The sequence below is a fragment of the Saccopteryx leptura genome, chromosome 5, assembly GCF_036850995.1.
Source record: "Saccopteryx leptura isolate mSacLep1 chromosome 5, mSacLep1_pri_phased_curated, whole genome shotgun sequence".
Classification (NCBI taxonomy): Eukaryota; Metazoa; Chordata; class Mammalia; order Chiroptera; family Emballonuridae; genus Saccopteryx; species Saccopteryx leptura.
The window spans coordinates 205,289,737-205,311,289 of record NC_089507.1 but is presented as its reverse complement, the minus strand read 5'-3'; the positions used below and the strand labels follow the sequence as shown (position 1 = coordinate 205,311,289).

General features: G+C 51.0%; 1 protein-coding gene across 1 annotated transcript in view; it reads right to left on the bottom strand.

The window, feature by feature from the left end:
* The window catches only part of RIMS4 (regulating synaptic membrane exocytosis 4), a 54,118-nt gene extending 34,091 nt beyond the window's left edge, over nucleotides 1–20,027 (bottom strand). The window contains exon 1 of the mRNA XM_066387765.1: nucleotides 19,740–20,027. Within this exon, the coding sequence (XP_066243862.1) occupies nucleotides 19,740–19,836 (97 nt within the window). The 5' untranslated portion in view covers nucleotides 19,837–20,027. The remainder of the gene's footprint in view (nucleotides 1–19,739) is intronic.
* Between the last annotated feature and the right edge of the window lie 1,526 nt (nucleotides 20,028–21,553).

Here is a 21,553-nt window from a genome sequence, read left to right as displayed (position 1 = left end):
CCCTTTTTCAGTTCCACCATCCCCTCCTCCAGAAAGCCTTCCCTGACTTCCAGACCTGAAGACCTCTTGTTGGGCTTGCACAATGACAAGATTTTCACTTGCAGATGTCTGTGTCTATGTCCACCCCCACCATCCCGGTCATGATAGAGCTGGTGGCTCACTCCAGTCCGTGTGCCCAGCAACCACGCCCGGTGTAGGTGCTTACTAAACATTCAGAGAGGGACTTGCTCTGCTCCATGAAGGATGGGCAGAGGAGGCAGCGAGGACAGCAGCCGCTGCAGGAAGGAAGTAATCCAGGTCACCAGGTTGGGAGGAAACAGAACCTACAAATTCTCCCTGCCACCGTTCAGAAGCAGCCTGGGCTATTTATAGCTCACAAGCCTTCTGCTTCTTGCATTTAAATGCCGGGCCAGGCATGGAATAAAATGCTGGGTAGGTCTATCGGTTTTAATTTTTTTTTTTTTTTAAACAAGAACAGGAGCAGAAAGCAGAGTGGAAAATGAAGCGTGGCTGTCGGGGTGAGCTGCCCTGGGCCCGCATTGGCAAGCCTGTGATCTGCAGACGAATCATATGCAGCTCCAGACCTGATCCTAGAAATGGGTGTCCCTGTGGAGATCAGCCTGTGAAGGTCCTTTTAAGGTGATTTTTAAATAGTGGCTTCAGTTTACAGAACAGTATCATAGCGTGACCCTGCTTCGGTTTAAACATGCATCCCTGCACACACACGTGCACATGCACGCACACACACACAAATAAAAAGAGACGCCCCTGATGGTTAAATGTTCTGCTTTTGGACTACAGAACTGGAGTCACTTTGACTTTCTTTGTGTGTGCTTTCCCTGCATTTCCCCCAAATTCACCATGAGTACACGCAGTGTAGGCTAAAGACATTAGCCACAAGGGACCTTGGGGAAGTTCCTTGATCTTCTCATCTATAAAATGGGAAGAGCAAGAGGACCTTTCTTGGTGGTTCACTCTGAGGAAGACACAAGGTCACGTGCATGAAATCTTAGCACAGCCTCCAGAACACAGATGTGTGCAGAAAATGCCAGCTAGTACAGTCACACAAGTGTTTGCAACTTGTGAAAGCACATTACTGTTCTAAAAAATTAAAACGATAGTGATTCGCCCACTCCCGGTACAGACCACAGCCTAGAAGGGCTCAGAGGCCTGTGTTCCACACCCAACCTGGTTGAAAGCACCCTATGGCCCTTCCTTCCCCTTTCAATCTCGTTTTTCTGCCTTTGAAAAGCCTGGTGGTGGTGGTGAGGCCTGACAATGATGACATAGCTCTGGTCTTTGAGAAGGGCCAGGCCCTGGGCATTTTGTAAGCCACCCATGCCTCTTTCCTGGCCCCATTCTTCCCTGTGCCCATTGCCAAATGCACCTACCTTGCCTCCATAAGACATAAATAAAAACCCCAGGAAGCTCCTCCCTGACCACATGGATGCCCAGGAGACTGAAGCACCAAGTCCAGCCTGGTGAACAGCTTTTCCTCTTCAAGGCAGTACTCAGCGCCGCCCCCCCTGCCCCCCGCTCAATGGGGTCACCTAGTTACATGCTCTGCTTGCCTTTCCTCCTTGGCTGAGGGAGGCCCCATCCTCTCTCATACCATACCTTCAGTACCCAGCACAGTAGAACAGGGGTCAGTAAATACGTTAACTGCATAAAGGTTGCTTTTAAAAATGATCAAGGGCAGTGCAGAACAGTGGTCAGGCTAACATCCTCAGTACCAGCAGGCCTAGGTTTGACCTTACTATTGAATGGCCGTGGGCCAACGATGAGCCTGTCCTCTCTGAACCTCATTTTCCTTTTCTATACAATGGGTACGACAATTGTACTCCCTCATATTCTGAGGTTTCTATAGGATAATCCAGGTGAAGTGCTCAGAGTACCTGGCATGCATAAAACACAAAATAAACATAAGCTATCATAATGAGGACAATTATTAAAAGTGTAGGATGCGATAGACAAATAGATAAAGAACAGGTGGTACATATATACAATGGGGTATTAGCCATAGAAAAAGAATGAAATCTTGCCATTTGCAACACCATGGATGGACCGAGAGGATATATTATACTAAGTGAAATAGTCAGACAGAGAAAGACAAATACCATATGATTTCACTTACATGTGAAATCTAAAAAACAAAATAAATAAAACAAACCAAACCAAACCAAAGGTGTAGGATGACTTATGATTAGCTCGAGATCCCAGAGGGTGAGCACTGTCCCTTCTGGTCTTGCCCGTGGCTCCTCTCTGGTTCGGGTTGATGGGGCCCTGTGAACTATTGAATGGTTGCTACCTGCACAAAGGTGCCCCATTGGGGGTGGTCACAGGGCTGAAGTCCAGCCTGTCATCACCTGCCAAGCCATACACCCTGCTGGCACCAGAGAAGGGGGAGTCTTTTTCTAACCCATCCTCCTATAGGAGGTACCATTTGTTTAATTTAATCACCCAGGTGGACGTAAGGGGAGAAAGTGTCTCCTTGGCACAAAGGTGTCATACAAACCATGTGTCCACACAGGGCCCGGGACATGGGACCATGAGGGGAAGGGCCATCCCTGGGTTGCTCTCCCTCTCAGTTCAAATGATCATGTGGTGCCCAGGGCAATTGAGGCCCACATACTTATTCTAAATATTTAAAAGTTATAAATCAGGCTATTGAATAAAATATGTCCTGTCCTTCCACTTTGACAAATCTGCCTTCATAATGACCTTGAAGGCCGAGACAGGTTCAAATTTAGACTCCTCAGTGCTCCATGGCTAAATCCGAAGTGAGAAGGGAGCCGGCCCTCAGCTGCAGCCTGTCCCTTCCTGTCATCATTGTGTCCCCACCCCCACACCCCCCCATGACACCCCTCCCCCGCGCATAGCAAGGGGCCCACCCCGCACATCTATGTTCTGTTCTCACTTCACAAACTGCCACTTTGGGGCCACCTATCAGGTGTGATGGACAAAGTCCACCCTGGATGGACCCGGGGAAGTGGTCCAAACAGACCCTGAAAGCGGACTCAGAGCCCTCTCTGGACAGGGAATTTTGGGGCCCCCTGTTCCCTAGAACACGGCCTGAATAGAGAGTGGGCATATCCTCATTTGCCCCAATGAGGAGGGCTGGAGAGCAACCCAACCGTGACCCCAAATCAGGGCCTTTCTTTCCTGTCTAAAGGCGGTAATGACACGGCCCACGGTTCCACCAGCGGCCAGGTCTACTGCTCCCCAAAAAGGTCGTGAGAAAACTCACAAGAACCTGACGTGGGTTGATCTTTTGGGGACTGTGACCCAAGTGTTACCAAACTCTTTCACCAATCAACAGATTTGCCAACCACTTGGGGGGTGAGGTGGGCGTGCAGCCTCTCTCACCTGTCTTCCCTAGCAAGGCCCAGATTTAGGGGTTTAAATTTCCTGGGCAGCCCCCAGTATCTGTAGGCTGAGTCCTACTCTGAGCCTCTTCTGGGGCTGGAGACAGTCAGACCCCTGCTCCCAATTCCTGGCCAGGATTAGGGTCACAGACAATCCAGCACACCCAACCTTTAACTAAAGAGTGGTTTTCCTTTATTTTTTTTTTATTTTAATTTTTTTCTTTTTTTTAAAAAAGATGTAGACATCCACCTCTGGAGAGAAATTATGGGTTTCAAGAGTTCTTGAAAAAGAGCTTCCTTCCAGAAATGTAAAGCCGGCATTTTAAATTTGGTTCGTATTCACTGCTGGAAAGTATTAGAATGAAGATTACAAATTTAATAATGTAACACGGCAGGAATTGGCCCAGCCTCGTCTCCAGGAGAGTAATTTGTTCCTGCCTGCAAGCTGCCACTTCCCAGCCTCCCAGCGTCACTGGACCCGCCTGGTGACACGCTCCTGACTTTCTCGTGCCTTGTGCTCCAGCCCACACAGCCAGTCCAGACGCCAGATCACCATCACCGCCATGGCATGCGGATTCAACGCTGGAATGGTCAGACTCGCTTGGAGACAGTCACCATAACCAAAGGGAGCTATCCATGGGCCTCTTGTCCCCATTCTTCCAGCCTGCAGCCAAAGAGGTCTTTGCAAACAAATCCCAGATCTGAATCTCTCCCTTTGCTGCTAAACACCCAACAGGGGCTCAACTGTCCTTAAGCTCAAATCCAAGAATCATGACTTTAAAGACCTAGTATGATCCAGTCCTGCTATTTCCCCAACCTTTGCCCAGGTTTTCAAAACACTGAGTGCCCACCACAGGGCCTCTGCACAGCTGCTAATAAGAACTAAATTAATAGAGCCATACCAGTGTGCCTGGCACTGTTCTCATCCCTAACCTAGGAGGTAGGCAGTCTAGCCCAGTGATTAAGCTTAGTCTCTGGAGTCAGACAGCTGGATTTGAATCCTGCTTCTGACCCATACTGGCTTGCGTAATCTTTGGCAATGTACATAACCTCTCTGTGCCTGTTTCCTCATCTGTCAACAGGGCTGGTGAAAGCACCCACCTCGTGGAGCAGTTGTGAGGCTTGAACGAGGTAGTGGAGGTGAAGTGTCAGAATGTAACGAGCGCTGAAAATTACCCCCATTTTACAGCAATTAAACAGAGTGATTAGACAACGTCACTAAGGTCACACAGCTACCAGTGACAGCGTGGTCTCCAGACTCTGAAGCCCTCAACCTTCACCATGACACATCCATTGTAAAAATTTGAAAGATATTTTTTTTAAAAGCACAAACTAAAAAGTACAAACTAGAAAGCAAAAATTATGCATAATTCTGCCATGCAGACACAATTGCTATTAATATTTCCATTCATGTGCATGCGTGTGGGGGGGGGGAGGGGCAGCCTCACAGATTGAGACTATCCAGGATTCAAACCCTTCCCCCAAGTTGACTCCCAAGTTTGTGCTCTCAGCATTATGGCTTCTGGTCCCACTTTCCTGCCTTCACTTGGCTACTCCTCTTATCCCTTAGGTCTCAGCTTAGCTGTCCCTTCCCATACTCGCCTCCTCCCACCTCCAGACAAGTCAGTTCTCCAAACTCCAGCCTCTCTGACTCCCGGCAGTTGTCTTGTATGACACTCATTACAGCAATGATCAAATTATTAGTTGTTCCTTCGGGTTATCAAATGTCTAGCCCCCACCACCACCACCATCACTGCCAGCAGACTGTAAACTCCATGCGGGCAAAGACTGAGCTTGCCTTGGCTTACCAGCACCTAGAATAGGGCCTGGCCATCGACAGCTACTGGAGAAAGAAAAGGGGAAATGGAGGGAGGAGAATGGGAGGAAGGAAGAATGGGAAGGAGAGAGAAGTTTGGGAACTAGCCCTACCTTTTAGCTCCAAATCCCCTAGGTGAAATGCAAACGAGAATTATACAGTCCCTGAGCCGGAGTGGCTCACAGTGTGGCAGCAGAAAAGTCACAGAAGCCAGTGTATAACTACCCCCCCATCCTCCCTCGCTCCTGGGATAACCGGGGTGCAAGTTATACTGCAGGATCTGGGAACTATGCCCTATGAGCTAAATCCAGCTCACTGCTTATATATTTATCAATAAAGTTTTATTAGAACACAGCCTCGCCTGACCTGTGGTGGCACAGTTAATATAGCGTCAACCTGGAACGTTGAGGTTGCCGGTTTGAAACCCTGGGCTTGCCAGGTCAGGGCATATGAAAAGCAACTACTACAAGTTGATGCTTCCTGCTCCTTCTCCCTTCTCTCTCTCTCTCTCTCTCTCTCTCTCTCTGTCGCTAAAAAAAAATAAAATAAAATAAAAAAAAAATTAATAAATAAAATCTTTAAAAATAAATAAAAGAACACAGGCTCACCTAGCAGTTACACATTGTCTAGGGCTGCTTCTGAGCTCCAACTGCATAATTGAGCAGTTGCAAAAGAGACCTTCTGGCCCTCGAAGACTAAAATATCCACTGTCTGGCCCTTCACGGGAGTTTGCTGAGTCTTCAGTTTCCCAGAAACCCGCAGTAAGACTCAGCTCTGTTTTCCTCAGTCAAATTGGCAGAAATGGGGTCGCAAATCCAGGCTTTCTTATGACCAATCCAGGACTCATTCGGTGACAAATCAGCTACCCCTTAAACTCTTCACCTCAGGCAGCCTGTCACGGCCCCTACCTGCCAATCTTCTATGAGGATCAGATGACAGCGAACAGGCAAAAGTGTCCTGTCAGAGCCAAAGGGCTTTATGTTTTGCAAGGCACAAAGGAGAAAATCAAGATAGACACCCTTCGAAGAAGCACTTGGTAAAAGCCCACTGGAGTGCACAAAGATCTATATGCACGAAAAAAACCTAAATGCAGTACAGAATTGGGGGGAGACCGCAAGTGTGGAAGGCAGAGCTGGGTTTGAAGCCCTTCCTGGCCCTCACTGGCTGTGGGACATGGCCAAGCCAAGAGTCCTTCCGGATATTCAATTCTCCCTGCCCATCAAACGCAATGACTCCATACACTTCACAGAACTGTGGAGAGGGCGGCCTGAACTAGGGGTGAACAGGATCTTTAGCTGCTTCTTTTCCTGCCCAGCAGCACAGCGTGGGCCGCCCCTGCTGTCCCCACGTCCCAGACAGCAGGGGGCAAACCCAGCCCAGCCAGATGCCCTTTGCCAAGCAGGAGTATCTGTGAGTATCTGCTGTGAGTAGCTGTGGGCTGGCTCTGGCTCACTTTTGCCCCTTGTTTGGAGAACTGCCCTGAGCTGATGAGAGCTGCCTTGCCCCCAAAATTATGCCCCCCTCCAACCTAAAGGACTGCCCAGAGCCAATGAATGACTGATACAGGAGCACAAAAGGCCAGTCGACTCTGTGATGCCATCCGCTCTCTAGAACTTCCCATGGATCAGGCTGAGGCCGGCCTGCGGCTGAGCACCCACCTTTATAAATTTTAATTTATTTTATTTTTGTGGCAGAGACAGAGAGAGAGAGAGTTAGAGAGAGGAACAGACAGATAGGAAGGGAGAGAGATGAGAAACATCAATTCTTCGTTGCTGCTCCTTAGTTGTTCATTGATTGATTTCTCATATGTGCCTTGACCGTGGGGCTACAGCAGATCGAGTGACCCCTTGCTCCAGCCAGTGACCTTGGGCTCAAGCTGGTGAGCTTTGCTCAAACCAGATGAGCCTGCGCTCAAGCTGGCGACCTCGGGGTCTTGAACCGGGATCCTCCACGTCCCAGTCCGACGCTCTATCCACTGCGCCACTGCCTGGTCAGGCTGAGCACCCACCTTCAGCTGCTTTCTTTTCCTGCCCATCCTGCGTCCTTCTCACCTTCCCGCGGGCCTCACCTGAGACCGGCACAGCACATACCTGCACGTGAATCTATGCCTCGGGCTGAGACAGTGGGCACAGGAGGGAAGAGTTCTCCCATCTTCTGTATTCTTTTGAACTTGAAGGCTGATGGAAGGAGTCTGAGAATACTACAGAGGCGCACTCAGCATACCCAACACCAGCTGGGCAGCAGTGGCAGCTTGCTGGGACCAGATGGCTTGGGTGTGGGTTGGCCAGGGCCTGGTGGGCCCCAGAGGCACCTGGTTCCATCGAGTCTTGGTGTTGGGCCCGGGCAGATAAAAGATGTTTCTCAAGACATTTGCCAAGGAGCTAATTAATTTCCATTATGGGCCCCAATTAGTAACAAATCTAGCCACCCACTCCCAGGACCACTCGAGGTGGCATTTTCCAGGGACACCATGTGCTGGAAACACAGGGTGTGGACATAAAGCCACACATGCCAATAGGATCCAGGGTGGCTGCTTGGGCCACCTCAAGGGAGAGAAAAGGGCCTTGGCAAGGAGTCCAGAAACACAGGTTCTGTTCCTGGCTTTGCCAGAGACCTGCTGTGAGGCTCGGACAAGCCATGCAATCCCTCTCTGGGCTTCCAGTGGAGATGAGTAGATGACCTCAGACAGACTTCTCCTTGAAGGCGCTAAGATAGCTAACACTTCTGACACACTTATACTGCGCATGGGCGCTCTACAATGCACTTTTTACAAATATTTACTCATTTAATCTTCATGACACCTTCAAAACAGGGAGGGGATACTGTTAGCATTTTACAATTGAGGGTACTGAGGCTCAGAGAAGTTCAGTAACTTGTTCAAGGTCACACAGCTACTAAGTGGCAAAGCCAGGATTCAAACCCAGACCATCTGGCTGTGGAGTTCGTATGTAACCACCACCATGCCAAACTGCCTTTTATAACCTGACTATTCTCGAATCCTCAAGCGCCTGGCACAGGGCTGGGCACCACCACGAGCACTTAATAAGAATTTCATAACTGGAGAATAAAACCCGGTAGCGTAAAAGACCAGTGGTGGTTTGTGGAAGTGGGACTGGTGGCCAAGGGGGAGGGAGACTGATGTTCCTTGGGCGTCCTTTGGTGCTCTTTGGCTTTTTAACCAGGTATATATTACTGCCAGTAGCAGCTGCATAAAGGGTTTTGAGAGCAGTGGCTGTCCCAGGAAAGGGACAGGAGAGTCAGGGGATGGAGGTGCCTGGGATATTCTTCTCTGGGTATCTTCCATGCTTTTAAAATGTTGTGCCATCTGCATATACTACCTAATCCAAACACTACTTATTCTTTTAAAAATTATTCAATGATCAATCAGCCAAGGACGAACTAGGGAGAAACCCTGGCAGGAGGGGACGCTCTGGGGATGTGAGTGACCGTGGAGGGATGGTAGCAGAGTGGGGGAGAACTCCAAAGGAGGAACTAGGGGGCCTGGACTAGTGTCCTCTGTGTCCTGGGATCCTCTGGTTGTATCTAAACAAAGCCCATCAGACCCACACTCTGCAGATAGAGATGACAAGGCCTAAAAGACAAAGCAAGTGGCCAGAGGAGACGCTGAGGTTCAGCAGTTGCGCAGTGACCTCTTCTCCCAACTCCTTGTAGAGCCTCTCGGTCTCTACCAGGAGCACAGTCAACACCAACTCTCCAGACCAGAGCCAGGTGTCCCACGCCAGGCAGGGCAACCCCACTGTCCTGTCCTTCCTGTACCCAGGATGTCTACAACAGCAGGAAAAGCAGCAGCTTCCACTGACTTCTAATTCTCATGAGGTAGGACTTACTCCATTTTGTGCAGGACAAGGACAAGGCCCAGAACGGTGACATGCCACAGTCAAGAGATACAGCCAGCCCTGGCCGGTTGGCTCAGCAGTAGAGCGTCGGCCTAGCGTGCGGAGGACCCGGGTTCGATTCCCGGCCAGGGCACACAGGAGAAGCGCCCATTTGCTTCTCCACCCCTCCGCCGCGCTTTCCTCTCTGTCTCTCTCTTCCCCTCCCGCAGCCAAGGCTCCATTGGAGCAAAGATGGCCCGGGCGCTGGGGATGGCTCTGTGGCCTCTGCCCCAGGCGCTAGAGTGGCTCTGGTCGCAACATGGCGACGCCCAGGATGGGCAGATCATCGCCCCCTGGTGGGCAGAGCGTCGCCCCTGGTGGGCGTGCCGGGTGGATCCCGGTCGGGCGCATGCGGGAGTCTGTCTGACTGTCTCTCCCTGTTTCCAGCTTCAGAAAAAAAAAAAAAAAAAAAAAAAAAGAGATACAGCCAGTACTGGGCACAGGCTCAGAGCAGGTTTGGGGCCTCCCAAGTTCGTGCTCTTTTGCTACACAAATCACCCCTCTTGAAGAATTATTTCCCACCAGTTCAGGACAAGTCCCACCTGGAAACTAGTTGTCAATGCCTTTGTCGTCACACTCTGAGTTTTCTGGGACTGGATGGGAAGCCTATCACATCATACGGTTTGTCCCCTCTGCCTCTAATCCAAGCTAAAACTCCGCTTTCCCTAGAAAATCACCAGCGACCCTTTCGGAGAAACATGTAAATAAACTGACTCAGTAAACTCCCCTGGTAGCAGTTCCCAGCATTTTACCCCTTTACATGGATAATTCCTTGATTGCTTTGATTTGCTTCTTCCCAGCAGAGGCCTGTCCTCAAATGAACCTCCCGCTTTTCACACATCGCCCTGCCTTTCCCTGACACAGGAAAGGGGCTGTGTCCTGTTGCCTCTGGTGAGATGTCAGACCTGAACCTCTCAGAATCCCCAGAGCTGTCTGAGCCTAGATCCCGTCAAAGGATATTATGACCTGATGTGTTATTCATGTCTACTCATGTAGCATTTCCAGAGACGAAGACTTCCAAGAGGTCTGATGGGGTGCTCCACATCGAACTTGGTGCAAAGCAGGACAACAGCGGAGGCTCATTTGATCTGAGACCATGTGATGGAAACAGGAGCGCCTGAAGACTAGTATCTGGGTACTGAATTTGGTACCCGAGTCCCAGCATCTCAGACACAGGTTGCCGGGAGACATCCCAACTTGAGAAGACCCTTTCGCTTCTCTCCAACTCTTGTCTCTAACCCAGTGGTTCTCTCAATAGAGGGTCCCTGGCCAGCAGCATCAGTATGAGCATCCCTGGGGGGGCTTGTCAGAAATGAGACTTTCAGGTCCCACCCCAAACTGAATGAAAAACTCAGGGGGGGAGCCGGCCCTGGCCGGTTGGCTCAGTGGTAGAGCGTCGGCCTGGCGTGCAAGGGGTCCCGGGTTCAATTCCCGGCCAGGGCACACAGGAGAAGCGCCCATCTGCTTCTCCACCCCTCCCCCTCTCCTTCCTCTCTGTCTCTCTCTTCCCCTCCCGCAGCGAGGCTCCATTGGAGCAAAGATGGCCCGGGCGCTGGGGATGGCTCCTTGGCCTCTGTCCCAGGCGCTAGAGTGGCTCTGGTCGCAACAGAGCGACGCCCCGGAGGGGCAGAGCATCGCCCCCTGGTGGGCAGAGCGTTGCCCTCCGGTGGGCGTGCCGGGTGGATCCCGGTTGGGCGCATGCGGGAGTCTGTCTGACTGTCTCTCCCCGTTTCCAGCTTCGGAAAAATACAAAAAAAATAAAAAATAAAAACACTCAGGGGTGGAGCCCAGCAACCGGTGTTTTAACAAGCCCCCTCGATGATTCTGCCCCATTCAAACTGATGGTAATAACCACAACAATTGTAGCAGCTACCACTAACTGAGCAACTACTATGTGCCCAGCATTAAACCCAATCTTATTAGTCCTTGTAACTAAGGAAACCTTAATTCCACATGCCCAGCACTAGGCTACACATACATTTTATTCCTCACAATAAGCCTTTGAAGAACTTACTATTATCATGCTCCCATTTTACAGGTGAGGAAATTGAGCCCCAGAGAATTGAAGCCATTTGTTGAAGGTCACACAATTTAGAAGTGGCCAAGGCAAGTTGAAAATTCCGATCGGTTGGATTCCAAAGTCATGTTCTTTATTATTATTATTATTAATAATAATTTTGAGAGAGATAGAGTGAGGAGGGAAGCATTGACCTGTTGTTCCACTAATTTATGCATCATTGGTTGATTCTTGGATGTGTCCTGACCAGGGATCAAACCCACAACCTTGGCATGTCGGGACAATGCTCTAACCAACTGAGCTACTGGGCCAGGGCCCCCAAGGCCATCTTCTTTCTGTTCCACCATGGAAGCTTCCCAGGGACTTTCACAGTTACATCAGCCCAAGAAACTATAAAGCTGGGTCAGGTGAGATTCAAGAAGGGGAGCAGGGCAGGTAGGGAGGGGCCTGCCCAGAGCTCCACAGTACCATTCCACCTACAATGAGAAAGAAAGCCACGTGGTACACTTAAAGGAACAGCCATCGCTGTCTAAGGAACAAAAAAGACAGGGGCTCAGGACACTTGTTCTTAGCCTCTCTCCCACCTTACCCATCTTGGGCAGGGGGAGCTTTTCTCCTCCCACTCTGAACCTCAGTTTCCCCACCTGATATCATTGTCCACAAGGCTAAATGATCTGCTCCCAGTTTACTTCTCTGACCTCGTCTCCTCTACCTACTCTGTCTAACCATGCTGGTCTGCTTTCTGTTCCTTAACCACCCAAACTCACACTGACCTCAGGGCCTTTGCACCAGCTAGTTCCCTCTGCCAGGATCACTTTATCCCCTCCTATTTCCATTGTTGTCTCTTTGTTATTTAGGCCTCAACTCAAATGTCATGTAGAATGAGCCTTCCCTGACTACCTTACTTAATGTTATTGCCTATCCCATTAACCTGTTTTATTTTCAGTCCGCTGACACAACCTGAAATTATTTTTTAATTGCTTACCTGTTTATTGTCTGTCTCCCCCACCCTGGGACATAACTCCATGAGAGCAGAAACTGTGCCTGTCTTGTCCCCCAATATATCCCCAGCAGCACTGAGAAGCTAATTAAATATTAGTTGAATGAATAAATACCAAAGGAGAAAACCCAGACTCAGAGACCAGAGTCCTGCCTCCTTAATATGTGACCCTAGCAAGCCACTTTGCCTCTCTGAGCCTCAGCTTCCCTCCTTGCCTAACGAGGGCAATAGACTAGATACTTGCTAAGTGTCTTTCTAAGACTGCCAGCCTTGGAAAGGTAGGCCTGGAACCTGCCCAGTCGGTCCACCCAGAAGAGGCAGCTGGCCAGGGTCCCTGCAGCAGCTGCCCGCTCCCTACCCTCACTGTGTCCCTGCCCAGGCACACAGTCCTCTCACTTCCCCTTCACAGAAACTGTTAATGAAGTGCACACTGCTAAATGCAGTTACAATTATGGGGGCTAAGAATAAGGCGCTGACATCAGCCTCTCAGTTTCCGAGTGAATCAGAAGGGGAGGGGGAAGGAAGGAGAAAAGGGGAGGGGGCATGGCGCTCTGGAGCTGTCAAGTGGAAATAGCACAGCGTTAAATATAATCCAGCAATGGCCTACATCGGTCTGGAGAGGCAGGTGATGGCTGGCCCCCAGGGCCAGGGCAGACAACTGGATTCTTCAAGGAGGCCAGGCAGCCCTGTGACGGGGAACATCCAGGAACTGGTGGCCAGGAAGGCACTCCAGTGGGGCGGGGCACACTGTAGTGGGAAGGCGGCCCCTAAGGGGGGGAATGAATGTGACAGGCCCCCATACCACGACCTTTGCCGGCTGCTGTTTTGAGGGCACAAGCACAACCCTAGGGCTTACTGGAATCTCATTTCATGCCAAGAGGCAGAGGGGGCCTGTGGAGTGGAACACACCCGGGTTTGAATCGCCACCATGCAACACAAGAGAGTCGTTAAACTACTACAAGCTGCCCGGCTTTTCTCATCTGCCAAATGGGTACGTCTGCAGCAGTAGCACCTTCTGGTTGCCAAGGATCCAGTGAGATCACGGAAAGCACGGAGCACAACCAAGCTGCCTTCAGTCATTTCATTTTACAACCCTGAGGGAGCTCGGACAAGGAGAATTAACCTGTTTTTTCCTGTTTTCCCGAAATAAGAAAACTGAAGCCCCGGAGCCAAAAAAAAGTCAGACCCGAACTCCCAGGATTAAACTGAGCTGGGGAGGGAGAGAAGGCCGGTGCAGTTGGTTGCTCATTGCAGGTGACCAAAGGGTAGGAACTGGAGCACTAACAGTGACACAGGGGGACTGACTGTAGCCCCGGAAAGGTGGGCAGGGAACAGATTAAAGTGGGGGACATGTTTGCACCCTTTGGAGCACATTCCCCAAGACTGGCACCTTTCTAACAATTTTTATTTTATTTTATTTATTAACTTTTTTTTTTTTTAGAGAGAGAGAGAGAGAAAAAGGAAGAAGTGAGAAGCATCAACTCATAGTAGCTTCCTGTATGTACTTTGACCGGGTAAGCCACCAGTGACCTCAGCATTCCAGGTTGACGCTTTATCCACTGCGCCACCACAGGTCAGGCCAGCTTTCTAACAATTCTTTTTTTTTTTTTTTTTCAGAGACAGAGAGAGAGTCAGAGAGAGGGATAGCAGGAACGGAGAGATGAGAAGCATCAATTATTAGTTTTTCATTGCGCATTGCAACACCTTAGTTGTTCATTGATTGCTTTCTCATATGTGCCTTGACCGCGGGCCTTCAGCAGACCGAGTAACCCCTTGCTTGAGCCAGCGACCTTGGGTCCAAGCTGGTGAGCTTTGCTCAAACCAGATGAGCCCACGCTCAAGCTGGCGACCTCGGGGTCTCAAACCTGGGTCTTCTGCATCCCAGTCTGACGCTCTATCCACTGCGCCACTGCCTGGTCAGGCTCTAACAATTCTTAAAAGCAGTGTTTTTCAATCACCGGTCCAGGAGAGAATTAACCACTTTGATGTTGTATGAAGATTGTCTACAATTATATAGACATATTGTCTATATGTCTACATAATCTTCATACATCATCAGGGTGGTTAACTCCTCATAAAATGTCAGGGTGGTTAACTCCTTCGTGGACCAGCAGTTGAAAACCACTGTTTAAAAGACATGCTGACGCTATGGTTGTTAAGGCCATTAAAGACGTTAGAGGAGGCAAACTCAGAGAAAGACCCTGGGGTGGGAGAGAAGGTCAGCTGACATGGTAGCTCTCTTACCTTCTTGCTCTCCTCCACTCCTCCGGCAGCCCTCACTCACTGAGCCAGCCTGCAGCTCAAGCAGGCTCTGCCTCTGGCATGAAGGAGTGGGGAGGGAGGCAGTATCATCCTCAAAGGAAGACAAGGGATAGACCCCTCCTCCCTCTTTCCCACCAAACAGAACAGGTGGGCCTCTGGCAGCTGCAAAGGCAAGGACGCTGGAGCCATGAGTCTAGCAGCTTGGGGCCGGGGAAGAGGAGATACCCTAGGCAGAGAGAGTTTAAGAAAAGAGCACTAACAGCGTCAGAGCAGGTCCTCGTGCCAGTGATCTGGGTAGTGGGGGAAGGAGTGAATCCCCGTGCACCTGATTTTTCTAAGACACTTCTTTCAGGGTAACTGGATTAAGATAAAGTAGTGTGGGGGATCCATATTCTCACCCCATCCCACGACTTGAATTATGGGAATAATTGGTTCAATTCTTTACCATGCCTCAGTTATCCAAATCTAGAAGAGTTCTGCCCAACTCCCAACACAGAAAGGAGATGACTGCTCTGGGTGGTAAACTGGGGGAGGGACAGGGAGGGGCGGGGAAGGACGGGAAGAGGCCTGCCCTAGGCAGGAGGGAAGGAACAGGGGCTTCAAAACCTCAGCCTCATGCTCTCAAGTGGCCCTGACCCCAAAGGATATTTTAAGGCCTCCCCCTTACCATTCCCCTGTATCCATCCAGGACCCCTCTAAGGCTGAAGCACTCTGTTCCCACAATCTCAGGGGGAAGAGGGTGGACCGGCAGGACATTTCGTTTCCCAGAAAAAGCTTAGGTCAAATTTCAAGGACAAAAGTTTGCACTTGGTCTGGGAAAGAAAACTCTGCCAAACGGAGTAAATTAGAGGGGAGGAGGTGGGAGCGCTGATTCCCCTTACCGGGATCTATCTGGCAGGGTATGGGTATCTTTGCTCCCCAGCCCAGGAGAAGTAAGTAACTCAGACAGCCTCCTTCCATTTCCCTTCTGGCTAAAAGAAGGGGAGTGACACTTGTTTGTGGGATCCATCGATCATACTACCCCACCCACCAGATTTGGACTGAGCAGAAGGGGGAGGTGCCGTAAAGGGCTTTCCAGCCCAGAGATGTTGCCCAAACGCCTAGGAGAGGGACCGGTGGCCAGCCGGTGTTGCCATGGTAACTTCTCCCTGCGCTGGATCGAAGCATCCTATGGGCAAATCAGAGCTGGCTGCTTCAGATTCTCCGCCCCTCTCCTGGGCGGGCGGGGGAGAACTGGATGCCAACACCACTTGGTCAGACTCAGGGACACCATCCTCAATTCCAGACCCTGATGTAAGAATCCTCTTTAGTATTTGCTGGAAACTGGCGACACCACTGCTCCTCAGCTGTGCCCCTGAGTGGCAGGGCTGGGACTGTAGATGTGATGGAAATTAACTGTTCAGGAAGAACAGAGACATGGAGAGCTAGACTGTTCCCCAGCCTCTTGTTCCCCATGTAAGTCCCACAAATCCCCATCTTTAAACCAATTCCAAGAAGGAGGGCCCAACTCTACCTTAGTAGCTGTAACAAAGCAATAAAATTAGCTTATTACAAATCATACAAGCTAACATTTCTGAGAATGGAGTTTTTCCCTTCCCCAAACCTACAGTTTCTTTTTTTACAGTCATGCTGAGAAACAAATCTTACTTGGTAATAAGACAGATAACAGCTAACAGATATTATGAGCCTACCTGGTGCTAGGTACTGACTGTACTAAGCCTTTTGCGTAGCACAAACAGCATAATAATCAAAAGCACAGGTGCTTGAGAGTCAGATTGTTAAAGTTCAAATCCTAATTCCCTCGCTTCCTGGCTGAGTGACCTTGAACAAATCCTCTCTCTGTGCCTCGATTTTCTCATCTGAACATAGATATGTTAAATGTTAATTCTATAGGGTTGCTATGAGGAAATAATTAACATAATATATTTAAAGTGCCTAGGAGGATGCCTATTCAAAGATGATCATTTTTTAAATGTTGACTTTATGTGGCCCACGCTATTGTTTTTCTTTTCACACAGAAGAAAAAGCCGAGGTCCCATGTCTAACTCCTCCCCACCTCTCCTCCCCAATGACAGACCCAGTGCTAGCAAGGCTGAGTGACAAAGACACAGACACAGAAAATGCCCCCAAGTACAGGCCTCTTTAAAACCCTAGCATCTTGGTGAAAAGGGGCAAAGGCAAGATAAGGAAGAAGTTCTGAGTGTGCAAGGAAAGATACCCCTTGAGAGGAATTCTAGGAATCTGCAATGACCAGCATCCTGAGCCCCAAGGTGGCTAAAAAGAGCTGAGAGGAAGGGGCAGCTTCCTTTGCCCACAAAATGTCCAAACCTCCCAAGCCCAAGGCAGTAAAGTGCTCTGGCCCAGTTAAGGCTAATGAAATAGTCTCCTCACACGGTTTCTCAGGAAACCAGCTAAAGGGTGGCGTGTGAGCCCTGAAGATGGCTCTGGCTCCATCTGGTTGATGAAAAAGATGCCTCCAATAGGAGTCAGAAGCAGCGACAAGAGGAGGCACCTGGATGAGCCAAAGGCCGTTCAGGGACACACTTCTGGACTGTTAAGGGGACCTGAGAAGGGAATGGAGAAGAGAGTGATGGAGTGAAGCTGGTCCTGACAGCCCTCCTCCCAAAGCAGTCTCTGTCCAGAATTTGAGAGATTATTCAAGCTGCTTTTAGAAATTAGTTCAATGCGATGCTGTTCTAAAAGAATAAATCCAAAAGGCTTTTTTTTTAGGAGAAAATTAATGACTTGGAGGAGAACGAGAGAAATTAAGCACCAAGACAACGCTCTGTACTTCCGATTTTCGCCAAACACTCATTAGTCTTCCGGAAATGAAACTGGATTATCTCCTTCCCCCTCCCAAACTCGAAGTGTCCCTTAAGATGAACATACAGCAGGCACAAGATGCCCAAACCAAACTCCTGGCTGTCAGCCACTCCCTGGGGCCTCCTCACCTGGGAACCATTTTCTACACAGCGAGATTTGACTCTTTAAAAATCCTCTTTCAGAGAGAGGGCTAATGAAAAGAGAACCAGATTTTAGTCTCAGCTCTGTGCCTGTCTCACTAGGTGACCTTGAGTTACACACACACACACACACACACACACACACACACACACACCAGGACTTCAGTCTCTCACACAAATACCAGAATTTCTGTTTGTCTGTCTGTCTCTCTCTCTCTCTTGTATTTGGGAGCAAAAAACAGTTGGACAAGATGATTTCTAGGTCTATTCCAACTGAAAAACTTAAGAATTTGAAGAAACCCACTGGGGAAGAAAAACCATCAGGTGGACCTTTAAATAAATCTCTACTTCCATGAAGTTACCTATTCTGACTTAAGTGAAGCGAAAGCAAGTCACTTGGCAACCAGCAACCATCACCAAGGCGTCTGACCCAGGGCATGACTTTGGAGGAAAACCGAACTGTCCCTGCCACGGAAGCTGCTACAAACCCATGCTCTTGCCCAGCCTGGCTCTCGAGACCTTGTTGAACTTCAGGAGAATCCCTGATCATCAAGTCAGGGGTGGGGGAACCGACTCACCTAGGCTGGAGGGGCTCCCGGCCCCAGCCCCCACACTCACCTGACTTCTTCTCTCTGAGTTTGCTCCAGTAGAGGCAGCTGTATTAAGAGAGCCCCTCCGTTCCTCCTCACCTTGCCTTGTCCAGGATAACACAACCTCCCTTGGCTACATGGGGGGGGGGGGGAGTTAAGCCCCTGAGCCTCAGTTATTTTTTCTGTAAAATGGGGATTCTATAAAAGGGCTCTGCAATAACCATCTTTACCCCCCCCCCCCTTAGGACAACAGCAAGACAGGTCTACCAAAGGTCTGCTTTACACACTCCCATTCATTCACTTAGTCAACAAATTCTTCTGGAGAACCCCCCACCTTTCCCCACCTGCCTCCTATTCCAGCAAGAAGACGCGAATCCTCATCACCCAGGCTCCATCCCATGGTTTATCGGACAACAGGTTGACAAGACAAGAGTCCCTTTAGGCAGGAAGTCTTAAGCAGGGTCCATGAACTCCCTAAACTAAGCTGTGGACAAAATTTTGTAGATGTGCGTGTGTATATTTTCTTTTTTATTTTTTTTTGAGAGATAGTCCATCTTTTCATCAAGTTTTAAAAAGTTTCTGTGAAGCCATTTTGCTCCCCTTCCACCTCATACACTCCTCTTCCCTTTTGTCACCTGATTGAATTTAAATACTCTTGGATTTTCAGCTTACAAAACACTTTTAACTCCATTCTTATGTCTGAGGCACTGTCATCCCATTTTGCAGATGAGGATATTGAGGCTAGGGGTGACAAGACTTGCCCAAGGTCACAGCTAGTAAGTAGAGAAGCAAGACTGGAACCTGATTCTGACTTCCATCTGGCACTCCCTGGGGAACTCTCACCCAGGCCCTCTAGCTACCCCACCTGTTGGTGAATTCGTTTCCACAGGGCAGAACCTGATGTTCCCTCTGCCTGGTCCCAGGCCCCCAAAGAGCAGGTTTCCCTACATTTCCCCACCCCTGGGGCTCTGGCTGAGGTTGCGGGCAGGCCAGGGTGCCAGAGGTTCCGGCTGCTGGGTGGTGTCTGGGTTCAGCCCACCCAGAAGGGCTACTCCAGGGACAAGAGCACTCAGGGTCAGGGGCACACTCCGGAGGGCGTGCAGGTGTAGAGTTGGCGTCGCCCTACGCCTCCTTCCGGACCAGCGGGTTGGAGAGAAGAGGATAGGCCATCACCCGGCCAGTTTCCCCCACTCCTTCCCCGGGTTCGCTCCAATCTGGTAAGAACCAGGAGTCCGGAAACCCCACCTCTAGAAGCAGAGGAGAGACAAATAGGGTGCTTAAGGCCTTGCCCGCAGGGCAGGGGGTCTAGGGCAGGGAGCTTCTGGATGCAGCCAAGACAAAGATGGAGAGTTAAGGTCTGCGCGCCACCTCCAAAGGCGGGGGGGGGGGGGGGGGGGGGGGGGGGGGGGGGGGGGGAGTCGGAGCCCCGGGGTAGAGGCAGCCAATGCCCTGGGGTTTGAGCGTGGATACATACAGGAGGTTCAGGAAGGGTGGTAGTACGATCCAGAGACAAAACAGGGGACACCAAGTAGGCGCATGTGAGTAGGGAGAGCAGGGTACAGGAGACTCAAAGGGCCCACCTGCGGGAAAGGAGTGAAGGCAGACGGTCTAGGGGTCCCTAGGGGGCGGCGCGAGGCTAGAAGACATCGCCTCCTAGAGACCCTGGAGTCCGGTGGCTGGGGAAGGAGACCCTGGAACGCATCCCCGGCTGGGGTTGGGGGTGGGGAGGAGGGAGAAGCCACCTCTAAGGGTGCACCGGATTGGGGAGGAGACCTTTGGGTCTGGCTCCCTGGACGACCCCCGGGGATCGGAGGCGAGCGGCGCGCTTACCCGCATCCTCATCGTCGAAGGAGTTCATGCACGGGAAATAGATGGCGAGAGCCTCGAAGGAGGCTGACAAGCTGAGGCGGCTCTGCGAGCGTTCCATGCCGGCGCCGGCCGCCTCGGCCGCCGCTGCGGCGGCGGGCGGCTTGGGCAGCTTGGCCGCCCCATTCTTCACGCGGAGTACGGCGCGCGGCGTGGTGGCGGCGGCCCGGGGCCAGGTCGGGGCTCCGCGGCCGGGCTGGCAGGCGCGACGGGCCGGGAGCTGGCAGTGCGCGGAGCCCGGGGCGCGCTTGCTCCCGGCAGCGGCGGTGGCGGCGGCAGTGGCGCTGGCGGTGGCGGCGGTGGCGGCGCAGCGCGCTCTGGCCCGCGGCGCCCCCAGCTGGCCACGCGGGGCGGGCTCGGAGCCGCCGCCTCAGCCAATGGGCGCCGCCCGGGGTGGGGGCGCCGTGTACCGGGGCGTGGGAGCCCCGAGGGCGCCAAAGGGGGCCATCTCACTGGCCCTGCCCGGCAGCTGTGTACCGGAGAAAGGAGCGCACCAGGCTGGTTGCCATCCGGTCCCGTGGCCGTGCCCAACCCCACGCGCTGCCAGCAGGCTAGTCCCCGATGCAGGCGTGCAGTCACCCATCGAAACAGGTCTCACCCAGGGGCACAGACCCACTCAGAAGGGATACACTCTGACCGACAGACACGCATAACCCTCACATTTACACAGGAACCCACGGTGGAGCTCAAAAAGGCACCCACTCTAATTGCATTCACTCCACAAAATACACCACAGCCACCTGCAGACTCACACACACCTGAGAGATTCCTCCAGACATACTTGTAAAGACGCTTGTGAACCAACCAGACTCCAGACTCCCAGAGACCCACACAGTTAGGGACACCCCCAGACTCTAACACGGACACACACAGACTCACATCCCGAGACTTATGGACACACATAGAGTGACAAACATGGCCACACTTGACCACACAGTGAGACCCCCAGATCCCACACAAACCAATAGAGAAGTTCAGATGGGCACACGCACACTCGCATGCACCCACAGTACTCACAACACCCTAGGATTCACACATACGGGCACTCATAGACAGACTCAGATGACACACACTCTCAGACCTGCACACAGAGACTCAGCCCCGCCCCCCAGCGATGGCTTCTCAGCACTGATTCACACATACACACAAACATTGGTACTCTCAGACTCACACAGGCACCCTCAGACACAGACCCTCAGAGAAAGAGACACTCAGACACACTTCAGTGACACACACATGCTCATTCTGAGACACAGCCACACAGACTTAATCTCTCCCAGTGACAGATACATTCTGATGCACAGACTACGCTCAGATTCACACACAATGAAACACTTCACCAAGCTCCCACGGACGCTCCCACATATAAACTGTCAGGGACTCACACACCAGGCTCAGACCCTCAGAGCCCCTGAGATGAACACGATCACAACCAGAAGCTGGAATTCCATTCCCTGGCCTGGATCAGGACCCGAAGTGCCCATCCAGTCAGGCCTCGGATGTTGAACCTCTGCCAGCTGCTCTGATACCCTCTCCATGAAGCATGGTAAGATGAGGTGGTAAGATTCCAGAGTTTCAATCCCAACTCTGGCACTATCCTGTGTGACCTAGAGCAAAGCCCTTTACCTCACCTACCTGTTCCCTCTGTACAAGGGGATGGGACCCTCCATTTGGATGGTTGTGAGGATTTAGTAAAGTGAGTTTCTATTGCTGTGCCACAAACGAAGAGGCTTAAAAACAAAACCCATTTATTAAGTTATAGCTCCATAGGTCAGAAG